The 12,646-nt window shown below is 34.4% G+C and overlaps 1 protein-coding gene across 3 annotated transcripts in view; it reads right to left on the reverse strand.

Annotated features, from left to right (window-relative positions):
* LOC125230206 (cationic amino acid transporter 3) overlaps positions 1 to 12,646 on the reverse strand; it is a 60,047-nt gene that overhangs the window by 14,349 nt on the left and 33,052 nt on the right. For 2 of the 3 annotated variants that reach the window (XM_048135289.1, XM_048135287.1), the window contains exon 1: positions 3,640 to 3,723. The exons of the other annotated variant lie outside the window; for it this stretch is intronic. In XM_048135289.1, the coding sequence (XP_047991246.1) occupies positions 3,640 to 3,681 (42 nt within the window). In that variant the 5' untranslated portion in view covers positions 3,682 to 3,723. Of the gene's footprint in view, positions 1 to 3,639; positions 3,724 to 12,646 lie in introns of those variants that run through there. 3 annotated transcript variants of the gene reach the window in all.

Below are 12,646 nucleotides of genomic sequence, written 5' to 3' on the forward strand. Positions count from 1 at the left end.
GAAACAAAAAGTGTCCCAGAATTTGTTACCCCATACAACATGTACGGAAAATGGTAACAAAATAAGAAAAAACTGTATGGGACAATTTTTTTAACTACTACGATTGAAAAGCTAGTAATTCTGAGTAGAAATAGCATTTTTTTTTTTTCAAAAATATCACACTTCATAAAAGTGGCCAAAAAAAAGAAATGCTCATTTATTAGGGTTCCGTAGTCAACTAGGAACCCTTATAGTTTCGCCATGTCTGTCTGTCCGTCCGTCCGTCCGTCCGTCCGTCCGTCCGTCCGTCCGTCCGTCCGTCCGTCCGTCCGTCCGTCCGTCCGCGGATAATCTCAGTAACCGTTAGCACTAGAAAGCTGAAATTTGGTACAATATGTATATCAATCACGCCAACAAAGTGCAAAAATAAAAAATGGAAAAAAATGTTTTATTAGGGTACCCCCCCTACATGTAAAGTGGGGGCTGGTATTTTTTTTCATTCCAACCCCAACGTGTGATATATTGTTGGATAGGTATTTAAAAATGAATAAGGGTTTACTAAGATCGTTTTTGATAATATTAATATTTTCGGAAATAATCGCTCCTAAAGGAAAAAAAAGTGCGTCCCCCCCCCTCTAACTTTTGAACCATATGTTTAAAAAATATGAAAAAAATCACAAAAGTAGAACTTTATAAAAACTTTCTAAGAAAATTGTTTTGAACTTGATAGGTTCAGTAGTTTTTGAGAAAAATACGGAAAACTACGGAACCCTACTACACTGAGCGTGGCCCGACACGCTCTTGGCCGGTTTTTACTTACAATATCATTCTATTGTCGGTTTGATGTCAATGTGCGTTTGATTAGCCTTTTACCTGGCATGTATAAATGTAATACAATACAAATAATACATTTTCAAGTGTTTCAGGAAGCATGTTTCATTCCGAACGAGTGGTTCTAGCCTGTTTCCATCGGTCGGCGCGTCTAGTCGTACAATTGTGTCACAAATAAAGATAGCGAAGAGGTTAACTGATATCTTTTCTGAAGGATGCTCTTCATCTTCACTTCAATGCCAGATAATTACTAGTGGTTTATTGACATGATGAGTTGATTCGTTTTTGAACAACTGTAGTACTTATACTTACTTACTTAGTATATTTATTTGTACTATTATATGTACTTATATTCTGTTGTTTTATAGAAATGACGCACTTAACAGCGATATCTACATAGGTAAATCTATACGTAACCCGTCATCACACTCAATATATTTAAATAGAACCATGCACACAAAAATATAATCAGGAAAATAAAATAAATCTCATAATTTTTCTTTTGAGCCACCGTCTTAGCCAGCAAGAAAACCGCTTCTGATGACATCTTCCTTCTGGCTACTAACCCTGAAGACCTTTAATTAATGCTGCAAAAACTAAATAACACACTTTTGGAATATGGACTTAAAATAAACACGAGCAAAACTAAACACATGATTGTTAAGAAGAAAAAACCAACTACAGAAATAATAAAGTCATTATCCTTAGATAATAAAATAATAGATAGAGTAAATAGTTATAAGTACCTGGGTTGTTGGTTAAATGAAGAATGGGACTCGGAGAAAGAAATTCGGACAAGAATCGAAATTGCCAGAAAAACCTTCCAGAAAAATGAAGAAACTTCTGACTAACAGGAGAATAAAATTAGGACTGAGATGGCGATTGGTCAAATATTACATCATCCCTATTCTTATGTATGGTTCCGAAAGCTGGACCCTAAAAAAGAAAGGGGTCAAAAAACTAAGAGCTTTTGAAATGTGGATTTATCGAAGGATGCTCAAGATAAAATGGACTGACAGAGTAACAAATTTAAGAGTTCTGGAAATAATGGAAAAAGACCAAGAAATCGTATCAACAATAAAGAAAAGAAAGGCATATATATAGAAACAATAAATATAACCTACTGAAATTGATAATTGAAGGAAAAATTGAAGGGAAGCGTGGCCGTGGTAGAAGGCGCATATCATGGAGTAGGAATATAAAAGACTGGTTAAAAGTGAAGAGCATAGACAAACTAATTCGCATGACTGAAAATAGAGAGACATATGGTCGCCGACCTCCTGGACGGAGATGGTACATGAAGATGAAGAAGATGTATTTAAACTTGGTAAACATGCTAATGTCTACACTGTTTAGGTACTTATACAGATAGGTAAATCCTCAATCTGATGATGTTTACCTGATGACTCAAAGTCATTAGTCTTTCGCGTGACTTGCTCAATTTAGATATTTTTATACCGCAAGTAAATGTAATGCGATCTAAATAAGTTTTTTTAATACTTTATCAATAGCACAGTATAATAGAGAATACTAGTATGGCCACTCCCGCTCCCCGGTGAAAGTGCCGCCCACCCGCTCTCGGTTACACCACAGTTACCACCTGTCAAAAACGCGAACAGTCGACCTGTCATATCTCACTCACTCATGGTAAAGATATTGCTACAAGATTACCTTCTTATAAGTATTTAGTGCATCGTCGCGGGGACTTACCCAGCTGCAGTAGGTGCTATTACTACCACTGCTACGTTATACAGCTGCACTTTCTATAAATAGGTAAGTGTTTGCAATGGGTTTTACCCTATTATCTGTGGTTTAACCTTTCCGCAGAACCATATAGATATAGCATAGTTTTTGTCAATAGAAGGGCCATTTTTTTTAAAGTTGTCCACCCCACTTTTTTTTCGGATTTGGAATTTTTTATGTGTTTTCCACTCAGAATCGCGAGCTCTTCCAATTCTAATAGGAGAAAAAAGTGTCCCAAGGTTTTTTTCCCATTCCGTTACCATTTTTCATACATTTTGTATGGCGATAACGGAATGAAGGTTCGAAAAAATGTATGGAAATCTTGGGACATTTTTTTTCTCCTATCAGGATCGAAAGAGCTCTCGATTCTGAGTATGAATCGCGTAAAAAATACCCATGTTACAAAAAAAGTGGGGTGGACAACTTTAAAAAAAATGGCCCAGAAACGAATCATACAATCGTGCAAAGTTTTACTTTCTATTTGACATAAGTACCTATTACCTACATTGTGTTATACTCGGAATTTAAAAAATGGTTCAGGCTTGGGGAACTGTTAAGGACTCCTACATTTTAGGGTAGTAGGCAGAGCACATAAGTTCCAGTGGCACTCTTAGCAATTAAACCTACTGTATAATAATTCCATTAATAAGCTGGCACAGTATTACGTGACAATATATATGGGGAATTTCACGAGAATGTCGCTTACAACATGCATGGCATAAAACCCGTAAAGCTCGAGAAAATACTGCCAATTTGTTAACCAAGTCATGAAAGGTTATCTTACACAACTTCGCTTTCTCAGCGTCTTCAGAAGTATTAGAAGAATTACATGTCGTAACCGACATTCTCGTGGAATGCCCCTATATCGCTTGTACGTAACAAGCGATAAATACAATTTAATAAATATAGAATTAATAATTTTTAATTTTATTCGTGTTTATATTTCAAAAATGTTAGATACCTGAGTAAGTAACTCACGTAACTTTAAAAGCTCTGTCAGTATTAGTACTAAACTTACTCATATTGGTAAATCATTTACTTACTCTTATTGGTAAATTTACTTAATGGTAAATAAAAAAAACTTACGGTAAAATAAGAATTTTCACTAAAACAATCGTTTGAAGCCATTAATTTAAAATTAGCAAAAAAAATAAATAAATAAGGAATGTATTCACAGTGACATTTCACCAAACAGTGACATGAACAAATGAAATGTGTCTCGTCATGAGCTGTTTGTTTCTACAATCTCACCGCCTGATCCTATAGCAAATACTATTCTTAGCTAATTTTATTATGATTTTATGTTTATGTGTTGTGTCTGTGGAGATATCCTCGTTTGACTTTTTCAGCAGAGCTAGCACACGATCGGCGCGACAATATCTCGCCGCGACCACAGTATAAGAAAGAGTACTATCGTACAGTACGACCACTCTCGCTCCCCGTAAAAAGTGCCGCCCAACCCCTCTCGGTTACTTCACAGTTACCGTCTGTCAAAAACGCGAACAGTCGACCTGTCATATTTCACTCATACAAGCATAGTACGCGTTCTACACGAGCTTACACTGTGTGCTAGGAACGCGGCTCTTTCATATATTTGATTGCCAGTGTCCGAGGAATGCCGCGACGTATATCACACGTCCTATTCTAATAGTATTCATGACATATGAGTTAGAACGGGTAGTCTATCGGGATCGGGATGACAAACTTTCTTTATGTTTAATTTTTCTGTCACAGAAACTATTCGTCGTATCAAAACCAACTCGCGCGCGTATCCATACATCAAGCGCGACTTCAAGTATGGACTCGCGGGCGAGAGTATCAATTGCGCTAGATCGACTGGTGTAATTGTATTAAATTGTAAAATTTACTTATTTTGTTTGTTTTAAAAGGATGCAGTTATTATCACCAGCACGTAAAGATGGCTAAAAGAATGAAAGGTAATTTCTATAATAGTACATTACGATATAAGTGCGTAAAAAAATGAAGTAAACGAGTGGCGATAAATTAAAACACGTCCGAAGGGAGTTTTTTTAAATCGACACGAGTTACAAATTTCCTTTTCGCACGTCGTACGACGTTTTTCAGTACAGATATCTATATATCTGGCCCTCCGAAGTTTCGACGTGGCATATAATGAACCACTTCTCGCACTAGTGCGTAAAAAACACCATCTGAAAATCATATTTATACAGTAAAATTGTTCAGTAAAGTTTTGTTTGGTTAATACCAAGCTACACGCATAGCACGCTAATTTCACACCAAAGTGATTTTCAATGATTCATAGCAATATTACCGTCATCATTAACATGCAATAAAACCTGATTCAATTTCAAATCCTATTCTCACACAATAAAGGCAATATTCAAACTAATATTTCAAAGTTTCACACGACCATTTTGCTTGTACAGAAAACTGCGACGTTATTACTTCGGTTGCATGTTCGCATTACCGTATTATTACATTATTTCTGTAATAAGTAGACACCGATTATTATAGCCAAGGTCGTCCATACATCGCATCAGCACGCACTATGCTTGTATGAAAAACTATACCTTGACACAAAAGGTCTAGAACTATAAAATTCGTAACTTAATAAATGATCATCATCCTCCTTGCGTTATCCCGGCATTTTTGTCACGCCTCATGGAGCCTGGGGTCGGCTTTAACAACTAATCCAGCGACTGCCATCTGACCTTCCAACCCGAAGGGTAAACTAGGCCTTATTGGAATTAGTCCGGTTTCCTCACGATGTTTTCCTTCACCGAAAAGCGACTGGCAAATATCAAATGACATTTCGTACATAAGTTTCGAAAAACTCATTGGTACGAGCCGGGGTTCGAACCCGCGACCTCCGGATCGTAAGTCGCACGCTCTTACCGCTAGTTGCGCAGTGACAGGTGACAGGATTCAGTTGCTTTAAGTCGGAATTTTGTCAAGAAACTACACTGAAGGTATATCGTACAAAGTAAAGTCGACTGCAAAGAGATAACTATTTGTAGTAGACTGTACAGTCACTTACAATGCAACAGTAGGTATGGTACGGCCGCAAAAATAACAGACACGGTCTTATTTTGTAGAGCTAGAGCCAAATCAGCGTGTCGCATATGTTTAAGAGTGACATAATATTATTATTGCAGGTGACTGTACCTTTTCTAAAACTCAAAAGGGAAGTGTGAAAATTATTGGAGCAGCGTCACTTCAGAGGCCCTAGATCTTGTGAAAAATGAAAATGTTTTTTTTTCGAACTTTTCTCTTTCGTATATTGGAGCAATGGAAATTGAAGAGAATTTTGTTTTTCGCGATAGGCCCTCTGAAGTTGCACTGTTTATGATGTGGCATAGATTTTTGCAGTGTTGTAATAATTGTAATCTAAACCACAGCGTTGTAATGTCATACTAGGCTAATATTTTCAGTTTGATTGAATGCAAGGTACCGAAGCATGACCATTGAGTTACTGACAAATCGAATTAGCTTCAGTCAAATCAAAATTGGATATGTGTGACGAATCACTATAAATTAACAATGAAGCTATTCGTTTCACTCATGGTGTATTTAGGAGTATCATTGTGTAAATTGAGTTAGGTAACTTTTTTTCAGTACCTACATATAATACTTTTTGCCCGCACTAGTGCGAAAAGTGGAGCTCAGGTCGAAACTTCAGAGGGCCATCTACACTCGAAAACGTCTTACGATACACGTGCTAAAATGTGCCCCTTTGTGCACTTATATTGTAATGTACTATTTCAAAATGAAATACACTCAACGGCAATAATGTCGTACAAAAGGGAGGCAGCAAAAATATATGACACGCTCTTATGACTCTAGAAATAACATTGTCATATTTTTTAGACCTTATTTTGTGAAATATTGTCCTTGTAAGGCCCAATGTACATTACAATGTACATATTGTTGCATTCTAACTTAAACCTTTCATGAACTGAATAAAGTAGAATTTCATTGTTACATTGATTTTTGAAACAAACGAAAATCTTACCAATTTATTTATAGAATAAGGTTCAAATTCAAAATGGGAAACTAACTAATATAATGGGCCTTACGAGGTTATTGCCAATAACTGTACTAAGAGGCATATACAAGAAAGAATTTATCGTTGTTTCAGTCCATATTATTTTTAAATCTAATAAACTTTTCTATTTAAGAGTTTAAAATAGTCTCCCAAAATACCTCATTTGACTCAAAACGGTTCAAATTCTATTTCATTAATCATAACCAAACCCACAGCATTCCCTAGTCTTATTTATCAGCATTATCACTAAACAAACCAACAAAGCAAATAAAACAATAAAGAAAACATAAAGAAAGTATTTTCATTGTTTGATCGTGTGTACAGGATTTAGTTTGGCAAACATCGCCATCGCCAATTGCCAACATACCAATGTCATCGCCATATCGTTGCCACGAGTGGCGGCAATCTTAAACTTACTGTTTTTACTTTTTTTTTAGATCTTATTACTTAGGTTTAAGGTTTAGTAATGTTTATTTTTATTACTGTATTTTGTTATATTGGTAATTTGGAAGTCTGTATTTTTAAATTGGTCGAAGGAACATCGACCTATGAATGAACATTGGCACACGTTACCAAGATAACAGCTTTGAGACAGCGACATCTTGTAGTCGTAAGGTTATGCAGTCCATTCTAGATTTCTTTTATTTATTAAGAAACAAACGGCCATATCGTTACTACTTAAAAAAAAACTTGTATCTTCGTCTGTCAATGAAAAGAAAATTGTAGTAAGTATGTATGGAATGCATATAGACTTACTGCGTTTTAACTTTGAGGAGCAGCGTGAGATACGAGATTTTTTCAAAGTAGTGACGATATACAAAAAAGTGTACTTATAATGATACAGTCTATTTATACTAATCATTTTGCAACGTTTGTGATATGCAAACATGAAAATTTTAAATTAGTACGTGGGGCGGAAGTGAAATATTGCACACTAGAGTAAGTTAAATCACGATGGCTTTCCAAAGCTATTTAAAATTCGAGTTTGCAATATTCTTACACACCGAGTTACATGCAATGTTTTTTTATCATACTTGCAATATAAAAAGATAAAACGGTACTAAAAATGTTATCATAACTCCCTAGGAAGAAATTTTTTTCTATTACTCCCGCTCCACCTGTGTGCAGTGCACATCGGAGTGCGATAAAAAGTAATGATGGAAATCGATGAAATATATCAATGTAGGTATACTAGGTATGTCGTTGAATGCCCTTATATCTAAACGAGGTAATAAGTACTAAACGAGGTAGTTAGTACTGACTACCAAGGTAACCGACCTGTTGATCCTTGACTTTTAATACAAAAATTATCCTGCTTGAGGCTTTGACCCCAATAATAATAATAAGTACTCGGACTATATCCTTATATTGATTTTTAATAAAATAACTTTGATAAACAAGGTGAATCTCCTCATCGAAAATGAGTTCTTGTTTTTATTGTTCTGTGTTATTTATTGCAGAGTGCAATAAACAGTGCTTGTATTTTATTATACTAAGCATTTAGAATCGGACCGAGCCAATTGTTTATTTAACCTTCGTGCCTTGAAACCTTCCTAAGGCTCACTTCACAAAGATTTCACTTCTCAAACCACTCGCTACGCTCGCGGTTCAATCTTGGAATATTTCGCTTGCCCTAGTATTCAATATTAGCAGATGCCACTAAACAGCAGCCCCCTTGTAAAACAAATAACTATACTTATTTACTTAAAAATATATAATTTTAATGACAATACTTATATGATTTTTTTTTAAATGTCAGTCTGAACTTCACATTAAAGTCGGTGCATAATAGTGCGTTTTCACATTATCCGATCCGGCATCGGATGTCGGACCGATATCCCATTTACGCCGCCATCTTTGATTTTTTTCCTTTGCAATCCTTCCTAAAATCGCCGTCAATAGAAATTGTCAACAATGTAAACAAACCATTCTATAAAATATCAATATTCTAGCACAATTTTATTATTTTAAAGATTGAGAGTGAGATGAATTGAATAACACATGGATTTAGCCAGTATCTGATGAGTTAGAATAGAAATTAAAGACATTTTGACTACAAGGTTTGTTTACATTGTTCGCAAATTCTATTGACGGCGACTTTACATCCGATATCGGATCGGAAAATGTGAAAACGCACTAATAGTTAGCAGTACAATTAGGTAACAACTTTGTAATTAATTAAAAATCTTTTAAAATGTATTCTCAGCTATTATTTAACGAATACATTTCACAGCAATGAGGTAAGATTGATACATCACGTCAAATTAGTTCATAACACGCGTTCAATGAGTTAGATAACTATGAGGCAATCAAAACCGACTATTACAATAATTATGAGTATTCAACGATTCACAGAATAGAGGTATAAAAGTATTCTATCTTTAAATAAAGTTGCAAGATGAAAATGAAATGAAATGAAAATGAAATATTTATTTTTCAAGAGGCATATTACAATGCGCATATGAACGTCAAATAAAGCTACGCCGGCTCTAACCCTACGCCTCAGCCTCGAGAAGATTTCAGTCCCCCCTCAATTGGGAGGGGGGTATCCACTATGGGACCGGCAAGAAACTCGGCGGGCAACTTCTTTTCAAAACATTACATCTTATAATTAACATGCATAACACAACAAGATACAATTTAACATGCAAAAGTATTCATCAAAGAATATGAACAGACTAGGTACTCTATGGAAATTGATTTCAATAAATTATATTATTGCTTAATAATACGTCGTTCTTCTTCAGAGAAAACATATCAAATTGTCACAGAAGAAAAATATAATATGAATCTCAATATCATTAAATATGTAATTTACCTACACAACATAAAATATAAAATATTTGATGTGCTTTCTTATCTGAACTGTGTCTTCTATACAAATGCTCGATTACACATGCAAGTGTTGGAGAAATACAAGTGATGAAGTTTCGGCCTAAACATTGCACTTGTACTTCATTGAAAAGGTATTGGTGGTAACAAAGAGATACATAACATCGTATATGTATGAAGCCAGATGAGTCTAAGAAAAAAATATATACCTCTGATCCAACAAAAAATACTAGTCGGCTAGATTCTACTCAGTAATCAATCAAGAGCAAACATAACTGCCAACAAACTGTTTTGCAGTTTGGCGGTATTTTGTAAACTGTAATATCAATGTAACTATTGTGTCTGAAGAAAAAAAAAAGATGGCGCTAATAAATGATTGGCCTTTGAGTCGATAACAGACTATACAGCAGAGTCAAGTGGGGCGAGAACGTTTTTCATGGCTGTGCAATGCAAGCCAATACGGGAGCGACAAACACGACAAACAACGCTAATATTTATTTATTTAGGTAATTACAAACAAAGATCAAAGACTTTAATGAATACTCTGTAATGTTGACATGTAAAAGTGCCCCCGTGGCCTATTTGCTGAATAAATGATTTTGTATTTTTTTGATCTCTAATTAATTTACACAGTATCGTTAAACCAATAAGGTTTGTCTCGATACCTGTAATAAATACTGATAATAATATTTAACAATTTACAATTTACAGTTAGTTTATTTGTAAATATTTATTTTAAGTTACCTTTTATTAAAATGTTTTATATTTGTTGTATAAATAAATAACCTCCTTTAACAATTTTAACACATATCAAGTTTCAATCCTGTGTCTAAAGAGGGCAGTATTGGTAGTGTATGCACTGTGTCTACACATTTTACTTTGTCAGCAATTCTCTATGACCTTAACATTGCAAAAATGTATGAAATATACACGGTGCTCGTGAGCATTACGAGAGACTTTAAGAGCATATATTCCTGATCCCATTTTAAGACTAAATTGTCATATACACTTTTCTAGATTTCCCCTAGTTTCAGAGTTATGACCAATTGAAAAAAAAATTCTTATTGTTACTCAGTACAAAAGGATTTTTTATCGATGTTGATGCCATTATGGAGAATTAATCTCACTATCCTCATTGATAGATGTCCAAAAGTACGAAATAAAAGCTTTCAAAAATGAGGTTTTTAGAAAAAAAAAACGTCAAAATTCCTTTGCAGTGCTTGTTTTATGAATAACATTTACTCTTTTTGTGAAAATACATTCGAAAACAGTAAAAAAAAATTTTTTTTTGGCAAAATTTCCTCATGTGAATTAAAAAAAAATCTTTCTTTTAGCCTCAGAAACGCGTGGTTAAAATCTCTCGCAATGCTCACGAGCATCGTGTATATTATGATAGTCATCCTCTAATCAACTATGTCTTGAAATATCAACGCGTATCCTGCATCTCGAGACGTCGCTATTTTTAGACTTCGCTCACGCTCATTTGATGTAGCGGTAGGGGACGCGTTTGTGGGGTCAATGGGGATGTGGATTTATTTCATTTTTATTGAAAAAATACGTCATTATGTGGTCTGAGTACAGTGAGTACCCACAACACGGTTTTTTTCTTGATCTTACCGTACCGTGGGACTCAGTCAATCTGTGTAAGAAGTTCTATAATCATTATTTATTAATTAATTATCAACTCTACTTGTTATTTGTTTGATCAATTAATGATAATAAAGGTAACTCAAGTTTTTTTTAAACCAATTAGTTCATCCATTTGTAAATATGTATGAGATTATGCTGAGGTTAAACCATTTCGTGGCACCTTCTCGTTTTTATGTGTTCCTATTTGTAATATTTTTCTCTTTTGTGTGTTTACGAATAAAATTTATTCTATTCTATTCTATTCTATTATGTGATTAATTATTTAATTAAAAAAAAAAGAGTTATAGAGTTTCTTTTTTATAAATTGCACTTTATGTGACTGGTTTATTTCATAAAATTTTATGGAAGGACTAACTTTTTTTTATTAAAATTCAATTTTTTTTCTTTGAATAGTGATCTAAGCAAGCGGAGCAGACTAAATAGTTTAATATACATATGTGAGCGTGTTTAGTAAAACGTCCCACTTTGTCGGTTACCATTAAGGCGAGATTTACTTGTATCTTTATATTTTTGGATGAGAGTCAAAAAAAATAAAACCTAAATAACTAATCAACAGTATGAAGGCAATCAAATGTCGGTAAAATTACCGTTGATAGTAGTTTTAGGCAGTCAAAGTTGTACTTTATATTTTAATAGTCGCAGTTAACCCGCTTGACCTTATAATTAGGTATGTAATACTTATATGGATTATCACCTAATACGACTGATAGTATATTATATGCAAATACACAGCATCTTTATAATTATGAGAAAAAATATGTAAATTTATTTATATAAATGTGGGTTTGGCATAGATCACTAGGTCAAGTTTATTTGTGTATATTTGGTTATATAACTTATTTGCATATGACTATTAGTTATGGCAATTACAAATTTGTTTTAAGGAGTACATCATATTAAGGACATTGCATTTATAATCAAGGTCAAGTGGTGGGTTGTAGGGACAAGGTACCTATTTTTTTTATGAGGTTGAGGTAACTGGTGACCGAAGAGCTGGCGAATTCCTCGCACAACATCAGCATTGCGATACAGCGAGAAAATGTCGCCAGTATCCTTGGTACAATGCCGCAAGGGCTTATTTTAGACATTAGCTAGCTTTTAAGTTTAGTCCCGGTTTTTTATATAATTATGTAAAACGTCTCACTTTGTCGGCGGACATTGCTGGCTGACGGACGGACTGACAAAACGGCTTTATAGCAATCGACTTAGTGGGACGATTTCCCGTGCACACTCACATATTTTCATGTAAACAAAGATTATTCACATTTTTTATTCAATTAAAAACTATGCAATATCGTTAAGATACGCGTCTACTTGATAAAATTAATTTTAGAATAAATTCGAAAGTGGGATATTAGTGCCTTGGGTGAGACTTGAACTCATCCAGATGCCGTGAGTTCAAGTTTCTACGTGATAAGATAAAATTGTTATTGTTACTGGTGAGTTTCAATTTTTATAATTGACATATTATATATAACAATTGATAACATTAAATATCAAAACAACAGAAACACATTAAAACTAAACTAAACCTAACTTAACCTAGGGGGATTACATTGTATCCACAGATGTCACTAAAGTCGC

This window comes from Leguminivora glycinivorella, chromosome 10 (assembly GCF_023078275.1).
Source record: "Leguminivora glycinivorella isolate SPB_JAAS2020 chromosome 10, LegGlyc_1.1, whole genome shotgun sequence".
NCBI classification, from domain to species: Eukaryota; Metazoa; Arthropoda; class Insecta; order Lepidoptera; family Tortricidae; genus Leguminivora; species Leguminivora glycinivorella.